The sequence below is a fragment of the Anolis sagrei genome, chromosome 3, assembly GCF_037176765.1.
Source record: "Anolis sagrei isolate rAnoSag1 chromosome 3, rAnoSag1.mat, whole genome shotgun sequence".
In the NCBI taxonomy this organism is placed as follows: Eukaryota; Metazoa; Chordata; class Lepidosauria; order Squamata; family Dactyloidae; genus Anolis; species Anolis sagrei.
Genome location: NC_090023.1, coordinates 148,843,307 through 148,863,381, shown reverse-complemented (window position 1 = coordinate 148,863,381; position 20,075 = coordinate 148,843,307). Strand labels below are relative to the sequence as shown.

Below are 20,075 nucleotides of genomic sequence, written 5' to 3'. Positions count from 1 at the left end.
AGAGAGCAAAACAAACACCACAGGGATGTTTAACCCTTGTGTGTAAGAGTGTGTGTGCGTGTCTGGAGTCACATGTGTGTCACATGCAACTCCTGGAACAATTCCTTCAGTGTTGCTTCCGAAAAATCTTGCAAATCTTTTGGGAAGACAGGCAGACAAATGTCAGAGTGCTGGAAGAAGCAAAGACAACCAGCATTGAAGTGATGGTCCTCCGCCATCAACTCCGCTGGGCCGGCCACATTGTCCGAATGCCCGACCACCGTCTCCCGAAGTAGTTGTTCAACTCTGAACTCAAGAACGGAAAACAGAATGTCGGAGGACAGGAAAAGAGATTTAAAGATGGACTCAAAGCCAACCTTAAAACCAGTGGCATAGACACAGAGAACTGGGAAGTCCTGGCCCTTGAGCACTCTAGCTGGAGGTCAGCTGTGAGCAGCTGTGCTGTAGAATTTGAAGAGGCACAAATAGAGGGCAAAAGGGAGGAAGGCGCGTCAAGCCAACCTCGACCAGGACCGCCTTCCACTTGGAAACCAATGCCCTCACTGCGGGAGAACATGCAGGTCAAGAATACGGCTCCACGGTCACCTACATACCCAACGCCAAGACACCGAACTTGGAGGACAATCTTACTCGGACAATGAGAGATTGCCTAAGTAAGTCTGGAGATACAATTAAAATGTACCTGTTACAACTTATATACAAATTCAACTTAAAAACAAACCCACAGAATCTATCTTGTTCACAACTTGAGGACTGCCTGTACATGCAAATACATGTATTTCAAAATCGCCAAAGATGTGAAATCCAAAATATTTCTGGTATCAAAAATTTTGGATAAGGGATACTCGATCTATTCCTAAGCAATTTAAGTTATTTTTAGTAATTCAAAATATGTAATAAGTAAGAAGATATTCTACTTTGTATACTGTGCTCCAAAAAGAGATTTTATTTCAGGAGTGAGTTATTCACATTATTTAAAGATTGGAACAAAAAGCTCACCCTCGGACATTATGCTCTCCCATCATGAACACTGTTTAGATAAAATCTATTCCACACTGAAAAAATCAAGAAACTAGAATGCCCTAGATAAATACCTTCCTTGGCTTTAATCAGAAATAATTGTCACTCTTTGTACTATTAAGCAGCAGGGAAGGAATGCGGTATAGACAATTCATTCAATGTAATAGCTTTGAAATCTAATACTGAGAGAAATAGAAATAGAGAGATACTGTCAATGTCTTGAGGTACAACAAAAGCAGTAGATTTTTCACTTCAGTGAGCTTTTCCTATGCAAATAGGAAGAGAAATCCAATCATCTATTGACAACTACAGGTTACACAAAGTTCTTTTGTCCCCACAGATCTTTAACAGTCCCCAACTCCCAGGATCATGAATGCAAAAACAAATCTGTTCACTTACTGAAATCAATGAGAAACCGTCCAAATCCTTGCCTTTGGTATTGGGGCATAATCATTATGCAGGAGACATTGTACTTCTGTTGGCAGAGCTTCTCCTGAGGAAAGAGGATCAAGCATGTCAAAAAATTACTTAAGTGGGCCATTCCAGATACTTGTTCCTATCTATAAAAATAGTCCAGCAAGGTGAGCAGGCAGCCTGCTGTCAATGTCAAATAGAATGATTTCATTGCAAGTAATATTATGGTGACATATGACAAGCAAATCAATATATCTCCTTAACAGGTAGTTTAGTGAATTTTTTATCCCATGTGCTAGCTACAGTCAGCTAGGAGAGCCTCCATTTTGCGATGTTCTGGCCCTAAACGGTTCTGGCCCTACGTACCTCTCTGAACGCATCTCCTCCTATGAACCGAATATGACACTAAGATCATCTGGGGAGGCCCTGCTCTCTGTCCCGCCTGCATCACAGGCGCGCTTGGCGGGGACGAGAGACAGAGCCTTCTCAGTAGTGGCCCCTCGGCTGTGGAACGCCCTGCCTGCAGATATCAGATCGGCCCCCTCCCTGCTGGCATTTCGGAGGAAAGTGAAGACCTGGCTGTTCGAACAAGCATTTGATTAAACAGTGTAATTGAACATAGGAATACGGAATAATGGATGATGAGACTGGATTCTGATTTTACTGTTGAGGCACTAATGATTGTTATACTGATGTTTAATTATTTATGTTACAATTGTTTTTAATTGGCCTATACTTGTCTCGTGATGTTTTGTATCGATGTTGTTCACCGCTTTGAGTCGCCTGAGGGCTGAGAAAAGCGGTATATAAATAAAGTAAATAATAATAATAATAATAATAATAATAATAATAATAATGTTTTTTTCAGATGTTTATGATACAATATCAGAAAGGGAGAAAGGAGTTCTTGTGAGTAACAATACATTGTTTCCTACTCTGAATATGTCAAAAATTGTTGGGGCTAATAAAAGAAATCTAAGATATTTCTTTAAAAGCAGGACTTCAGCCAGTTCTGGTTCATTAGAAACTCTAAAAGAGAGTAGCAGGCTCATACAGACAAAGAGCTTAAGTACAACTTCCAAAAGAAGAATCAGAGGAAGCACTATGATTTCATACTTAGACAGAGATGGAAGGCACCACTAGAGGCTGATCTCCTGCCCCTCCCCCATTCACGCACACATATAGCTTGAGATTGCTGCTAACAAACTGCATACCCCCCAGGTCCTATGGTTTAACAAATGAAATTAGTGATGCCCAAGAAACCATATCACAAATAAGCCCAACTGCATTAACAGTGCTTTCCCTTGATTCTTATTTACAGAATGAATAAAGAGGTAACAAGAAAAGTTCTAGGGATCAGAAGAGAATGCAAGATTTTGCTTTTGACTCAATCAAAATAAGTTGCTTCTTTAATGTTATGTAAACTGATAACAGATTTGTGCTTTTTTGTAATCAGAAATGTATGTTTTCAGTTGCAATTTAGCTCAACAAACTGAAGGTACTAAGGCTATGGCACAAAATCAAGATTCACACAAGAGTAATATCAATTTTTTTTACCTTTGAGAAGTACCCAACTAAATGGCACCCTTTTTCATCATTCTTGGTGAGAACATAGAAAAGAAATGGCTCAACATCATAATATAATGTTTTGTGGTCCAGGAACAGCTTTGCTAATAAGCAAAGATTTTGGCAATAAATTTTGCTTGCATTTCCATCAACCTATGGAAAAAAGAATTGTCTGTATCAGTATTTTCAGCATAGTAGAAGATCTTCACACATGTTTACATGAAACAAATACACAAAAATTCTGCTCAAAATCCTTTGATCTCAATATTACATCCAACTATCAATGCATTGAACATGCAAAGATAGTAAAAAAAAATCTTCACCAGTATAAGATAATCTCAAGTTGCTCAAACAGTAAGTCATTTTTCAGGATTGATAAACGATTCGGGCACCGCCTATCTTCACAATCACCTTGTATGAACTGGCACGAACTCTAAGATAATCCAGGGAAGCCCTCCTTTTGCTCCCACCACCGTCACAAGTACGGTTGGTGGGGACAAGAGAGAGGGCCTTCTCAGTGGTGGCCCTCCACCTCTGGAACGCCCTTCCAAGGGAAATAAGACAGGCCTCATCCCTCCTCTCCTTTTGTAAGAGCTTTAAGACCTGGTGGTTTCAACAAGCCTTTGAGAATGTCCAGCTCTAGCCCAGCACTAGACATTGTTGAATATGGCCTTATTCTTCCTGCCTATAACCCTGGTCACTTCCTCTAATAGGCTCTGGAAATGAGCAGCCACAGACCTGTACCTGCTATTTCTGTTGCCTTTTATAGGACTGTACGCAATCCCCTCATATTTTGAGTGTGCACTAGTCTCGGCCCAGCCCTTTTAATTGCGTTGAACAGGCAGGATTATTTTTAATATATATGTGTTAGTTATGTTGTTATTAATTTTATGTTTGTGTTGTTTACTCTGTATGCTTTGGTGATGTTACTTGGAAACCATCCTGAGTCCCTTCAGGGAGATAAAGCGGTATATAAATAAAGTTGTTGTTGTTATTATTATTATTATTATTATTATTATTATTATATGTATGTATGTATGTATGTATGTATTAGATATCTACATCTGTAAGTCAAAAAATAAAAAGTATGACAACTCTACCCAGAATGATTTCAGACCATAATCCTGTAGCTCTGGTGTTGTTTAACAGAAAAGAAACATTTAACTGGAGACTTATCAAATCATTATACCATAAGAAAGTGACTTTAAAGGCAAAGACAGTTAAAACCACCAGTATATTTTTAAGAGAACATGTCTGGGGCCCTAACAAATCTTTTATGATAGAGTTTTTTATACAAAAAAACTTCAATATAAAGAGAAAGAGACAAGAAAATGTGAAGATTCAAGTTACAAGCAAGGAGAAAGAGAAGAAGTTTCAAAAGAACCCCTCAAAAAAGGAAATGATTCAAAAGATTAGACAGCTTCAAAACAAACTTTTTATGATTAGTCATTGAGATGAAAAAAGAAGTCATATTATGTGAAACAGAAACATTTTGGATTGGCAAACAAACTGTGAAGATGGCAAGCATACAAGTTGAGAACAGAAAGAGAGAAGAAATTAATATTAAAGATCCGAGAGGGAAATTATGAATTTACAAATCAAGATGAGGTCACATTCAGTCTTCTGTAACTACTATGCATCACTCTATAAAACATAATAATCTATTTAAAAAAGACTTAGAAAAACATTTTGAGAGAGAAGACTTTTGGATGCTTAATTAAGATTAAATAAAGAGGTTTGATAAACTAACAAAGGAAGAAGTGCCGAAACATTCCAGGACATGAAAATAGGAAATGCCCCAAGCCCTGACAGATTGACGGCACAATATTTGCAAGATCAATTAATTGTGGGGGGGTGGGGGGGTGGGGGGGTTGCAAATGATAAATAATGCTTTAAGGGATAAAGCAAGAGATTCCTGGATTGACAAACAAACTGTGAAGATGGCAAGCATACAAGTTGAGAACAGAAAGAGAGAAGAAATTAATATTAAAGATCCGAGAGGGAAATTATGAATTTACAAATCAAGATGAGGTCACATTCAGTCTTCTGTAACTACTATGCATCACTCTATAAAACATAATAATCTATTTAAAAAAGACTTAGAAAAACATTTTGAGAGAGAAGACTTTTGGATGCTTAATTAAGATTAAATAAAGAGGTTTGATAAACTAACAAAGGAAGAAGTGCCGAAACATTCCAGGACATGAAAATAGGAAATGCCCCAAGCCCTGACAGATTGACGGCACAATATTTGCAAGATCAATTAATTGTGGGGGGGGGGGGTTGGGGGGGGGGTTGCAAATGATAAATAATGCTTTAAGGGATAAAGCAAGAGATTCCTGGATTGGCAAACAAACTGTGAAGATGGCAAGCATACAAGTTGAGAACAGAAAGAGAGAAGAAATTAATATTAAAGATCCGAGAGGGAAATTATGAATTTACAAATCAAGATGAGGTCACATTCAGTCTTCTGTAACTACTATGCATCACTCTATAAAACATAATAATCTATTTAAAAAAGACTTAGAAAAACATTTTGAGAGAGAAGACTTTTGGATGCTTAATTAAGATTAAATAAAGAGGTTTGATAAACTAACAAAGGAAGAAGTGCCGAAACATTCCAGGACATGAAAATAGGAAATGCCCCAAGCCCTGACAGATTGACGGCACAATATTTGCAAGATCAATTAATTGTGGGGGGGGGGGTGGGGGGGTTGCAAATGATAAATAATGCTTTAAGGGATAAAGCAAGAGATTCCTGGATTGGCAAACAAACTGTGAAGATGGCAAGCATACAAGTTGAGAACAGAAAGAGAGAAGAAATTAATATTAAAGATCCGAGAGGGAAATTATGAATTTACAAATCAAGATGAGGTCACATTCAGTCTTCTGTAACTACTATGCATCACTCTATAAAACATAATAATCTATTTAAAAAAGACTTAGAAAAACATTTTGAGAGAGAAGACTTTTGGATGCTTAATTAAGATTAAATAAAGAGGTTTGATAAACTAACAAAGGAAGAAGTGCCGAAACATTCCAGGACATGAAAATAGGAAATGCCCCAAGCCCTGACAGATTGACGGCACAATATTTGCAAGATCAATTAATTGTGGGGGGGGGGGGGGTTGGGGGGGGGTTGCAAATGATAAATAATGCTTTAAGGGATAAAGCAAGAGATTCCTGGAGATAGGCCAACATAACCTTATTTTCCAAAGAAGACAGATACATGGAAGACCGAAAAGGTTATAGGCCTATATAATGAGAATAAGCCGTGTTATGGAGAAGGTGAATTTTGGACCAAATTTTTAAAAACCAAGTAATCAGATTATGACAAGCAAGGTGCTCAAATTCTGATCAATGGGGAACTGACAAAACCATGTAAAATACAGAGAGGAGCTAGACAAGGGTGCTCTCTTCACCATTGTTGTTTCTAATGGTGAAACAGACAACATTCAAATTCAGCTGTAATATGGAGCCACACAAGCTGTCATGTTGTAGAAAATGCACAGAACAGTGATTAACAGGACACATAAATGGAAAATGTTTCACAAACTCTTATAACTTCTTTCTTCTTAAACCAGAATCTAGCACATATTGAGAAAAACCAGTTACCTACCTCAAAGACTGAAAGGTCCTTCCTCCTGTAGATTTCACTAGCTGGAGGATGAAACCAGCCACACTTCTTTGAATGTCTTAGCAAAATATTTTTACTCTTCATATATTTAAGACAAAATTCACACAGGAAAAGCTTTGATAGTCTGTTGGTTTAAAAATCAGACCACTTAGTATCAGGGCTTTTTATTATGGCTCTCATACAAACAAACCATTTAGGTTCAGACTTATTTCTATACGCATTTACAGGGAAAAGAAAACTAAAAACACTGTTTTCAATAGCCAAGTAAACATCAAGATGTCATAAGACGTGACTAATCTGTTCTAGATAGTCATTTCAACAATCCTATAAGTTTAGGTGATATCAGCAGCAAACCAATTCTTTATTTCCAGCTACATGTGAAGCCCAACAGCACAATACTGGAAAAATATTATATGCACTTTGAATACATCATTTCATCACAGGAAACTTCATGGTAAATATTGATGTGTAATCTTCCTGCAATATATGGAAGCATGCCTTATTTTGGAACAGACACTAATGGTATCAACACATATTGCCTAGGTAGTCCTGCATAATACAGTTTACAGTGACACAACCTGCTATAGCACATGCCTGTCAAAGAAGGAAAAACATCAACCATCTGGAGGTAACTCTCCCTCCTTTCTCTCAGAAGCAATAGGAGACAAAGAGGTCACAGATTCCTGTGATCACAAGAGGAGAAATATGTGTGATCTTTCTTTTAACTCTGCGAGAGTGAGAAACCACCACAGAACATCTCCCTGTGAGACCTCCTCAACCACTGCATTTTCCCAACTCCAGGGGCCCCTCAGCCTGCTGCGTAATTAGATAAACTCAGCAGCACAACTTCAGGGTCAAGGTCTATCCTCTGATGATCAAGAGTGGGAGAGAAACAAGGGCATTACATGCACTCACCCGTAAGGGCAAAGCAACACTAACTGGCACTAACATTTCACCACTTACATGGGAAACATCATCACTCATCACAGCTACTTCTGAGGCACAGAAAAGGGTCAGATCCGATTCCTCAGTCAGGGTAAGTCAGTTCCCCTTCTGGCCTTGACTAGAGACTGTCTCTTGCTGTCCATCTGCCCTCCCCACAACTCCCTGTCTGAGGATATACCAGGACTGCAGACTCACTTATTCCTCTTTCTTTGTGTACCCTAAAACACCCAGAACCAAATTCTATAAACCTCAGAATAAACTCTGCAAATTATGAAAGTTTCAACAAAAAGGAATCCCACATTTTATTATAAACTGTGATGTGTTCTCTTTGTAGAAAGATCTCAAATGAACACCTTGATCATAGAAAACCTTACCTGGTAGATAAGCTTAAGAATTCCTATCTTGACCATGGTGAGATAAGTGAGTTCCAATGTGAAAGCATCTACTTCCCACCTCTAAATTAAACAACTAATCTGTAGTATTTTATATATTGTATCAATTTACATGGTTTCTTTTTGACCTCCAACTGTGTTCAATGCTTTATTTCAGTGCCATTAAACAGTGGTGGTTGGAGAGTTGGACTACAATTCTGGAAATGAGGGTTGAAATCTCCACATAGCAGTAGAAATCCAATAGGTGACTATGGCAAATCACATTCTCAGAGATAGGCAAATGAAAACCCTTTCTGAATAAATCATGATAAAGGTTCATCTTTGGTTTCCTGTAAGCAGGAAAGGGCTTGAAGGCAAGCAAAAAGAACAAATGGATACCCAATTCCATTTTTGCACATACCCACCCTAAACTTTGCTCTCAAAATTCTCTGAGAGACAGCACCAGTTAAGTTTAGTGACACATTGCTTTCATCATTACATTCAGAAAAAAATTCTTCCTTCAAATACGTTTCTGTAGTTTGCTGCTGAAATATGCTACCCAAGGTTTAACTGGTTATATTTTTTTTTATAAAAGAACATGTTTCTCTTTGTTCCTTCCAGCACATAAGAGCAGGGCAGCCATCAACCCCCATTTTAAAAAACAGACTGTGTTCCCTTACCTTGCATATTCTTGCGGGTAAGGCGAGGAGTACCAAGTCTGGATTTCATACTTCCCAAATTCTATGACAGAAGGATACCGTCCATTTGTTTCTCCACCAATTTTACAACCGATTTTCTACAAATCACAATTTTCAAAAATTTATGAGTGTACAATATAACTTTTTTCAACTGTCAGACAATTTCCCTGAAGTCTAAAGATGATTCTACATCTTAGGTTGTAATATTGACAGGTTGTTGCCTGTAAATGTATTTCTTTGAGTGCTCATCTATGAATTCACACAATTGAGTAATTTATGCAGGCGAAGAACACTTTTCGGAACCTTCTAGAATTACTAGACAGATTTTTTTTAACCGTAACCCTGACCACCATTCCGAGGCTATATAAGGCCCTGTTGCCATCGAAACCCCTCAGTACCTAGGCCACAGTTGCAGTCGATTATTAAGATCTGAGATGATATCACCCTGTGTGGGGAGGATGGGTGGGATTATGTGAATTCACAGATAACCACTTGAAGAAATACAGTAACAGGTAAACAACCTATCCTTCTTCAAGGTCTCTGTGAATCACACAATTGAGTAATTAGCAAACATAAGCTATTTGAGGCAGGAGTCGTGACACACAACTCCTGTGCCTTTGTGCCTTTGGTACAAAAATCAACAAAGTTTATTCACTGTGAATGATGTACCCATAACAAGAAAACCTATATAAACAGTCCAATGAAAGAACATAGAATGTACCTCACAACACAATGAGCGAACAAACTGAAATTGAATGCAGACAAGACAGAGGTCTTCCTGGTCAGTTGCTCAGGGTAGTTGAAAGCCGGAATGGTAGGACACTGAACCAGTATGTATGGCTCCCAACACAGAAGGCCAGAAATCTTTTGTAGTTGGGATGTATCCCAACATGGAAGTACACATCTTTTAAGTCCAATGCCATGAAAAGTCACAGTGTCAGAGTATTTATTTATTTATTTATTTATTTTTTGCATTTATTGACCGCCCCTCTCAGCCCGAGGGCGACTCGGGGCGGTGAACAACAATAGAAAGACAGTGTACAATAAATCAAGACAATACAACCAGACAACACGACATAACATATACTTATCCTAAAAATCCGCTTCGTCAAGTCCTGGGGTCATAGCCAAAATTCATAGTCCTAGTTCATTCCAGTGTCGTTCCAAGATACACTCAGTTGAAGGCCTGCTCGAAGAGCCATGTTTTCAGGCTCCTACGAAAGGCCATCAGGGAGGGCGCCTGTCTCACTTCAACAGGGAGAGTGTTCCACAGCCGGGGGGCCACCACCGAGAAGGCCCGCTCTCTCGTCCCCGCCAGACGTGCCTGTGAGGCGGGCGGGACCGAGAGAAGGGCCTCCCCGGATGATCTCAAGGCCCTCGTGGGCTCGTAGGCCGAGATGCGGTCTGCAAGGTATTTTGGGCCGGAACCGTTTAGGGCTTTGTAGGATAACACCAGCACCTTAAATTGGGCCCGGTAGCGGATCGGCAGCCAGTGGAGCTGGGACAGCAGGGGCGTTGTATGCTCTCTGCGTCCAGCTCCCGTTAACAACATGGCTGCCGCGCGTTGGACTAGCTGAAGCTTCCGGGCCGTCTTCAAGGGCAGCCCCACGTAGAGAGCGTTGCAGTAGTTGAGGCGGGATGTGACCAAAGCGTGTACCACCGTGGCCAAGTCAGACTTCCCAAGATACGGGCGCAGCTGGCGCACGAGCCGAAGCTGTGCAAATGCTCCCCTGGTCACCGCTGAAACCTGAGGCTCCAGGCTCAGCGATGAATCCAGGGTCACACCCAAGCTGCGAACCTGCGCCTTCAAGGGGAGTGCGACCCCGTCCAGCACAGGCTGTAACCCTATATCCTGTTCGGCTTTGCGACTGACCAGGAGTACCTCTGTCTTGTCTGGATTTAGTTTCAGTTTGTTCGCCCTCATCCAGACCATTACAGCGGCCAGGCACCGGTTCAGGACTTCGACAGCCTCCTTAGTAGCAGGTGGGAAGGAGTGACAGAGTTGGACGTCATCTGCGTACAGGTGACACCGCACCCCGAAACTCCGGATGATCTCACCCAGCGGCTTCATGTAGATGTTAAACAGCAAGGGGGACAAGATGGAACCCTGAGGAACACCACAGGTCAACGGCTGTGGTGTTGAACAGGAGTCCCCCAGCAACACCTTCTGAGCGCGACCCTCCAGAAATGACCGGAGCCACTGCAGAGCAGTGCCCCCAAGACCCATCTCTGCAAGGCGCCCCAGAAGAATACCGTGGTCGACGGTATCGAAGGCCGCTGAGAGGTCCAGGAGCACCAACAGGGACACACTCCCCCTGTCTAGCTCCCGGAGCAATATGGATGGTATTGACACAATTCAAAACCATTTTGCTTTTATATAAAGTCCAAAGAACTAAAGAGTTCAATTAGCAACGGTTCCTTGACCTGCTGCAGTGTTAATAAAAGGAACCGAGGGGTTTTGGTGGAAAAAAGATATGGTGAGTGGGGTTACTGCCAAAACTTTCTGCCTAGTGATTATAGAAGGTACTGAAGAGTGTTCTGCACCTGAACAGATTTCCCAATTGTGTGATTCACAAAAACCATAATGACAAAATTTGTTTGTAGAGTAATAACATAAGTTATTCACTACTGCACTACCACTGGGGAGCATGGTAGGAGTGGGGGTTTTGCTTTTGTTTTGCTTACAATACAGACAAAATATACATATATGTAACAGGCAAATATGATAAATCTAGCTGCAAAGCCAGCTCATAAGATTACTGAACCCATAAATTATTATACTATTTTTACAAATAGCTAGGACTTGTTCATAATTTTCTACTTCACCAAACCATAAAATTTCTCCCATCCCATAATATTAATTTATCATTTTAGATATCATTCAAAATATTCAAGAATTTAAGTTAACAAAGAAATTTGTATTTGTTTCTCCTCCTAAGATTAACTATCTGAAGGTTTCTCTGATAGCTTCTGCTTTATAAAAATGGGAAAGCATACAAATTAGGGCTTGTCAGCAAACATACATTTGGCTTATATCACATGCCAGGACAGTTCTATTTAAACAAGATGGATGGTCATAATCACCTAACTTGAGTGGGTGTCACTGAATAAAGCATGGAAACAGAACATTCAAGAACACAGACCTCTAGATGCCAGATAAGCCAAAGAAGTGCAGTAAGAAAACCATCATTTCTGGCCTATATGATGTCTGAGGATATCCACAGCTGTAGTTACAATAACTTTATTCACACCACATCCTTTCCCCAAATTACTTTGCTCGTCACTTGCTAATTTTGCTTTATCACTTCTGATTTGTCACATGGGGATGCAGAAGTTTCATCCAGATTAAAATTATGATATTACGTCTTTACTAAATAGAGGAAAAAGGGAAGCATAACACAAATCTAGAGGCCACCATGATTTAAGCCTCACATAAAGCAGTTTTAATTAGCATTTTAGAAACCCTAATTGGCACATGTGAAGCATACCTCCATGGCAAGTTCCTGGGCCTGCTTATAAATTTCCAAATCCTCTTCTGTGACAAAATCCTTGCTTCCCACCAGAAACAGATCAGCATTTTCTTGTTTGATGCTTATTTTGATTTCTGTACCTGTTGGTTAAAATCAGCAGAGATTTTTTTCACCAACACGATGGTGGTAAATGCCCTTATGCTATCAGAATTATGTTCCCACTCTATACATATGATTCTGTAATTCTGAAATGCTGCTCTCCCCTTGAGATTGCAAGCCGTTTTCAAGCCTGTAACAACTTGATAGTGAAAACATCTGTATACTGATTTTAAATAGTTTGTGGCATTTGATTTCCCATTCTAATGAAGCTTTTGTGTTCTATTTCCTATTGAATAAAATAAATATAATGTAATTTTGAATACTGTATCAAATAATTGACACAGCAGCACGGATTTCACAATTCTACCACAGTTTCCAAAACAACCTCTATTTAAACACACACAAATAAAATAAGAAAACGCTTTTGGTACTACACTTTTCTTAAACAAAACTATTTCAAACAGAACAGAATAGAGCTTAAGAAAAGGGGAAATTTTAAGAGATTTTAAAACTACAAAAGAACAATTTCATAATAGTACATATCCAGTGTTGTCTAACAGGATGGCTCTATCATTGTAAAGCAATAGAAGACAGGGAAATAAAGACATTAAATTGTCATCCTAACATATGCCAACAGTACTGCGACCAGAGAAACGGCAAGTGACAGAATGGAGAGGCTAACAATATGCTACTACAATAGGCATAAGCAAGGTCATGAAGACATGGGATGGAGATGCTAGTGCTGCTACATATGCAAACAACTGACAAACAACAAAGTGGTACAGGATTAGTTGGAAAAACACTTTGAAGATTTAATCAGCATTAGTTACAAGGTCAACATCACTGCTTTTGTATGAGAGTGAAGTAAGAACAAGAGAAATAGCTGAGACCTATGTGACAAAATAAGAATCTGGATTTGGACGGGACGCAGGTTTGGTTGGCGCTTTGACCTGTTGCTTACCATCATCCTGATCAGGTTTAATCCTTCCGTCTGCCAAGTTCCCCTTCCCTGGTGAGGGGGTCCCCATCTGAGGGGTCACTTTATACTTTAATCTGCCTAGAATCATGCGCTTTTTAAGGAAAGTTGATTGCTTGAAGTGAGCAATTGCTTTAAAAGCAAGTCCTCTAGGCATACCCCATCCAGAGGTGGAGGAATGAGAAATAAACCTACTTCTAATCTCTTTCTTTCCACAGAAAGCTGTATTAGACTTGGATGTGGAAGAGAACGGTGCTTTACGATGCAGACGCTTGGGCGGTGCATAACTTGGGTGTCCCTTTTTTCGTGACTGTCCCTGAGTGGCATAAATATGAGAAAGTCCATCAAAGAGTCCCTTTAGCTGAGTGTTACTGGGAAGGCTGCTAAAGGAGGGTGCACTTGATTGACTGGAGGAGCTTTGGGGAGAATTAGAAGAGATTGAAGTGCTGGATTTTTGTGATCTGGGGCTCTGACCAGAGATGGGGTTTAGGGGTGGGAGTGAAGAAGGTTTTAGCTTTTGTGTGGTACCTGTAGCCAACACATGAGAAGTACATGTTTGTTTCTGAGAGGCCATTTTCCTTGGACGATAATGCTTTGAAAAGTCTATTATTTCACCTCGTGATCTGCGACCATCGGGTGATGGTGTAAAAAACTTAGTAAGGCCATCAATAAGCCCTTTGGTTTTCTTGTTAACGTTAAGTGTAGATGCAGATATGTAGGTGGAGGTGGTATTGGTGATTTTGGTGGCGGTGGCACCAGGCCAGGTGGGGTCTGTAACAGCCAAACTGCTGCTTGATTCCTTCACAGATGCAGCATGACCAGATGAAGGTGTGGTACAGACTTTAGTCTTTTGACCCCTACCAGGTGACCCCCTTCCTGTGAATGCATTCATGGATCCTTCATCACTGGTTACAGACCTAGCAAAAAAAATTCAGAGGAGGAAATTAAAGTCAGGGTTAAAAATAAGAATAACATGTGGCACTGATACAGCATGCTATTAAAATTATTCAGCACACTGCAAACAAAGATAAAAATAATAAAAGTGGCACTTTTATTTTAAATAAACCTTTGCGGAATACACAAAAGTTCATTGCTAAACCCATTAGTCTTTAATAAGTTACTGTAACACACTTTGGTTTTTGTGTTGCAGCAGACAACCATGGCTATTGCCTCCATTTGCTTGAAAAATGTTACAAAAAAGAAGGGCAGAATATACATGCTGTAAATAAATAAATAAATAAATAAATGACGGGTGTTATTACTCTCAGAGATTATACATTAGAACTGTCTTATTTATTTTTGAAGACTTAGCCAGTAACTCACCAATGGTCAGAAGAAGGTTGTGGCCCCACTTACAATGAGCATTTAATGCAGTTCTAAGCTGGCATCAGTATTCTGTGGTTTGTGCAATCACCTTTTGGGATGCAAAATGGTTCCAGAATTTCCTGTGAAATAATCTGCACAATGAAACCAATTTCTTCAATATTAGTTTGAAACTGCATTAAATGGCCAGTGTAGATGGGGCCTGTGTAAAGAACCCCTCTGTGAAAAGCTGCATAAGACTATGTTATCGTATCTCATTTGGTAATGCTGTATAAACATGGAAGAGTGTTCTCAAGTCACAGTCCTGCAGAGCTGGTTAATAAAATACCTCATAGAAATGCTTTAAAGGTGGAAAGGCTCTTTAATGTTCCCTCAACAAAGAGATTGCCCAACTGACAGGTAAACCACACATTTAACAAATGCCTGGGAAGGTACTCTATATTTTCCTTTTTAGATCCCAAAAAACCTGCAAAATAGTACAGTATCTTTCAAAAGAACTTAGTAGAAAACTCTATAGGTATTCAATATGAGGAAGTATTGGGAGTAAATGGCAGCAAAATAATGTCAACACCAATCAACTGTTTCTCAGACTTTGCATCATCTTCTGTCACAAGGGCAGATTTCGATCCTTTCAACACTGGAAGGAAGGTCCATTCATTTGTCTCATCGGAGCACTCAATGCACCCACCACTGAAAAATATGTATAGTGATTTTGTACGCTAGATGATCCAGCTCCACTTTCACTCCAGCATTCACTCCAAAGTGAACAGTGAAGTAACAACTGTTCCCTTGCAATGGAACACATACACACGTTTGCCATATCTCTGAATATCAGAAGATATTGAGACCAGGTAAGACAGTACCATTATTTGTATGGCTCTGACAATGAAGATGAAATGCTCGGAGCTTTAACCCAATCATCTTACTTTCAACAACAGCCATAGGTTAATCAATTTAATGTTCTTTTAAAAATATTCCTGTGCATTTTTGTTTAGGAAAACAAAGCCAAATGCCACAAAAATGAGTAGCAGGCAGACATATAGTATAGAGCATCCTAAGAGTAAAAAGAGCACATGAACTTTGTGTCTAGCTGCATGGATCAAATGAGCCTATCACAACAGAAAAGACAAATGAGATAAAATAATACTTACAACATTTGTTGCTTTACTTTATTTTTTGGTCGTCCAATAGGCTTTGCATATCGCCGTCTTATCTGAGATGCTTTCTCATGGAGTAACTTTCTCCCTTTTTTCTTTGGTCTGCAGACCTGGCAAATCCACATCCCTGAATGGACATTTTAAAAAAACAACAACAACAGTTAACTATGTCTATTGTTCATCCCAGCAATAAGTTCCCAATGATCATGCAAAATGAAAAACACTAGCCCAATTTGTACAATTTCTATCCAGTAACACAAAACAAGTCTCTGGCATGCCAAAAACTTTGCTACAATGTCTACCCTCTGCACTCCCCAAGAACACTTTTTTCTGGCTGAAAAATGAATGCATGCCAGAGAAAAATAAGATTTTCTGCACCAAGGACCTCCTTAATGTTCTACCATTCCCCTTGGATAGGGATACAATCAGAAGGTTCACAATACTCTACATACTAATCAATCTGGTACTGTATTCCACACTTTGGCAGTCATCACACTGTAAGTTCCATGTTGTATAGTACCTACAAAAAAACCACTGGATGATGCCATGCCATCTAAAACTAGAGCTTTGAAGTGATACAAATGCCCTCTCAAGCTTTGCGATTAGTACATTTAAACAGAGGTTTAAAACCAATGAATACAACATAATATAGACCAGGAATAGAAGTTAATAGTCCACAGCTGAACATAATGATTTAAATACAATTTATTTGGGAAGTAAAAAAGTTATCTTCAGACATTAAGGCTTCCAATTTAAGAATGTGGTGCTTTGCATAAAGCTTTCCAATATAAAAAAAAATCCTGTTATATACTGGATCATTTTGGTCCTTTCTCTTAAAAATCAATACAACAGCTAAAGCAACCCATTCTTAGGGAAACTTACTAGGGTCATATTATTAGTAAATAAAGTGACTAAAATGAGAAGTCACTAATTTTTAAAAGTTTTAAATATGTTGGATGAGAGATGATATCACCCCATCAAAACTTACTGTTTTTAATTGCTGCAAATGAATATTTAATTTCACCAAGAGTAAAAAGAGTTCATAAAGGTTACAGCAGTTGTCAAGCGTGCCTTTGCACATTTGAAACTTGTGCACCTGAGGTGCCCATTCTTTAAGATGCCGCTCCTGGACATAGTGGTAAATGTTTTAGTTACATCCCATTTGGCGTACTCTAACATTTCCTACATGGGACTATCTTTGAAGGACTTCAGTAGGTCCAAAGAGCTGTGGTCAAACTGTTAACTGGTACTGGCTACAGAGTGCACAACTCCACTGCTGACACAACTCCACTGGCTGCCAGTTTGTTTCCGGCCACAATTCAAAGTGCTGCTCATGATCTATAAAGCCTGATATGGTTCAGGTCCTGGTTATTTAGCAGACCACCACTTCCAGTGCAAACTTACCCTCACCCTGAGATCCTCAAGAGATGCCTTTCTTTCAGTGCCACTATCATCACAAGCACATTTGGGGGAGATACAAGAGAGTGATTTCTTAGTAGCTGCCCCTCGACTTTAGAACTCTCTGCTTAGGGAGGCCATAATGGCCACTTCCCTGTTGTCCTTCCGGCAGCAGACTGAAACCTTTCTTTTCAGCCAGTTTGTGTAAATAGATTTTAAATGATTTTAATTGTTTTAACTACCTATACTATTGGTAGACAATCTGCATACAGTATAGCCAGCAGACAGCTTCCCTGATGTAAACAGTCTAGCTAGTGAAGAAAAGACTCCAGGCTTCCCTCTTAGAGGGCCTTGGTGCACTATACAAACAGCTTCACCTGTTCCCTTCCAACTAAGGCACTTCACCTGCCTATGTGCCCACTTCCCTTTTAGATACAGAACTTCACTTGAATGAATTTGAAAACAGTGTGTTAAAAAGAGACGGCATGAACATGTCTCAATGTTAAGATCTATTAGGGGACGACTTTCTCTTAGTTCAACTATATACACTGTGGCTGCTCGCAGGTTGTGGAACTGCCTTCCACAAGAGATTGTCTTTAATGTCTTTCCACCAGTAAACAGACTTTTTCCCCAGTATGTCTTTGGGTTTTAAATTCTTGCAACATGTGCAGCGTTCAATGGGATATGTTGCATTTGTGTTTGATTATGTTTCAAACAGTTTTTAATTTGTATTGTTAAACAACATCATAGTTGATTTTTTTTTAAGTTTTCTAGTATTTTAAAAACTGAGTATGTTATTTTCAATAGTTGTAAACTACTGTGATTCCTGTGTTGGGAGAATCATCCCATTTTATTTAAATAACCAATAATTTTACTCTAGCCATTTATTAAATCTAATGAGCATTTAAACAAAAATTTTGTACAAAAGTTATAGACTGAAACACAATTAGGATTGTAATTATTTTGTCAGAAAGCAAAATATAAGTATATTTAAATAGTAAGATTGAGTAATTTACAGTAAATAATAAATTCTTTTAAACAAATAACTAACAGCATTCCAAAGCTTCAGATTTCTCAAAATATCCAATTAGAAAATTTCTTTTCTATTTATCTTAACAAAAAATATTTAAAAGTTGTTTCAAGTATTTTTTTTAAAAAAAATGGCTGAATTGGATAGCTACAGATCTTTATTTTATAAAGGGTGTGTGCCTATTTCATAGGATATTATCTCTGAGGAGAATTAGCACAGTGATACTTTCAATATTTCATGAAGATGAGATCTTCTCCCCAGACTTGCTTTATTTAAGTCAATTGATGTGATGGAATTCTACCCTCCTGATGTGCCTGACTGACTTTTTGTGTCCCTCTCAGTAATATTTTCATAGAAATATTAAAATACATTTAAAATGACACTCTCCCAAAATCCCATTCACACCATCACTAGCAGCCTACCTCTATCATTCCCTAAATGTTTTATGTCAGAGGTACATTTTCGCCAGCCTGTGAAAGGTAAGCAGGCTATCGTGGTCTCATTAGTGAAGGAGTTCCACAGTCTAGGAGCAACCACCAAAAGGCTCTCTCCTTTGTTCCCACCAAATGAATTTGAGAGAGTGGTGTTCTAACAGTTTCATAATGAAAGATTTGGTCCTTCAAATAACCTGGACCTAAGCCATATTGGACTTTATAGGTCAAAACCAGCATTTTGAATTATGCCCGGAAACGGGTTGATAGCCAATGGAGCTGTCACACAGTCCTCTCTATAGCTAATCCCAGTGAATAATGTGACTGCCACTCTTTATATATTTATATAAATTATGTATATAAATCAAAGGCTACTATAAATAGTTACAATGCAATGTATTCAAAAAAACAGTTCATCACAATGAATTGAAAAACCAAGAGAATTAGAAAAAGAAAAAGAAAGATACTATGTAATAAGGTAAAATCAGATCACACACATTCAGAAGGTTTTCAAATGTCACCTTTTGGCATTCGGGAAAGTGGTGGGTCACAGCACTCCATATGAAACCCTCTATCACAAGAATCACAAAAAAGCATGTTATCCTGAAATTGAAAAGAAAAAAACCTTATATAAATATTGTGTATTTTCATAATATAATCAGGTTATCAGTTCTGCTGTGTAATCCGGTTGACATTTCCACACACACACACATGTGATTATTTTTATTGTAAATTCTTAAGATAAACAGCCCTGATAAATTTGCTAAACCCTGATCTACAAATCTGTTGAATACATTCTAAATGATTAATTCAGCAACAATAACGAGAAAATGGAATCCAAGTAATTTCATCTTATTTTAATGTACTAATATTTGGATATATTACATGTCATCCCTTTTTTATAAGTAAGCCCTACAGGTGAAAAAGACATATACATAGAACTTCCAAAAAAGGTTATCCCCCTCCCCCCCCCCCCCCAAAAAAAGCATATCAACAAGAAAATGACAGGTTGCCTACCAGAAACTGTAGTTCTTTGAGTAGTTATCCATGAAGTCACGCAAATAAGTTATCCTGAGCCTGTGCAAAACATCACTTGGAACTTTCTAGAGCTTTACTAAAACATTTTGACCCTGCCCTTCTCCATAACAATGGCTTCAAAGCAGCAACCAAAGCTGGGTCGCAAAGTGGGAAGGATGGGTGGGTTGTGTGGTTTCACAGATGACCACTTGAAGAACTATAGTTGCTGGTAAGTAACTTTCTTGGTGGTCTCTGTGTATCACACAAATGGGAAATTAGCATGCTACTAATCTTGGGAGGCATGTGTTATATCACACATGAAAACAGTAGAGACCTTTGAAATGGAGGGTCACTTAGAGACCTTAAGTGTAGTTTATAATTTGAGATAAAGGCCAGTGTCCTGAACCATGTGGTTGCTCTGCACACATCATGGAGAGGGAAACCTTTCAAAAAATCAGTAGATTCAGCTACAGCCCTTGAGGAGTGGCTTCTAATGTTCTGAGGAGGCCAAGTTAACAGGCCA

The 20,075-nt window shown here is 39.0% G+C and overlaps 1 protein-coding gene across 4 annotated transcripts in view; it reads right to left on the bottom strand.

Annotated features, from left to right (window-relative positions):
* Positions 1 to 20,075, bottom strand: part of KAT6B (lysine acetyltransferase 6B) — a 103,735-nt gene that overhangs the window by 34,447 nt on the left and 49,213 nt on the right. For 2 of the 4 annotated variants that reach the window (XM_060769129.2, XM_060769128.2), the window contains exons 5-12: positions 19,057 to 19,138; positions 15,671 to 15,803; positions 13,182 to 14,113; positions 12,140 to 12,261; positions 8,634 to 8,749; positions 6,620 to 6,761; positions 2,992 to 3,153; positions 1,420 to 1,513 (exon numbers count right to left, since the gene is read on the bottom strand). In XM_060769129.2, the coding sequence (XP_060625112.2) occupies positions 1,420 to 1,513; positions 2,992 to 3,153; positions 6,620 to 6,761; positions 8,634 to 8,749; positions 12,140 to 12,261; positions 13,182 to 14,113; positions 15,671 to 15,803; positions 19,057 to 19,138 (1,783 nt within the window). The remainder of the gene's footprint in view (positions 1 to 1,419; positions 1,514 to 2,991; positions 3,154 to 6,619; positions 6,762 to 8,633; positions 8,750 to 12,139; positions 12,262 to 13,181; positions 14,114 to 15,670; positions 15,804 to 19,056; positions 19,139 to 20,075) is intronic. The other 2 variants (XM_060769130.2, XM_060769131.2) reach the window with 2 other exon arrangements.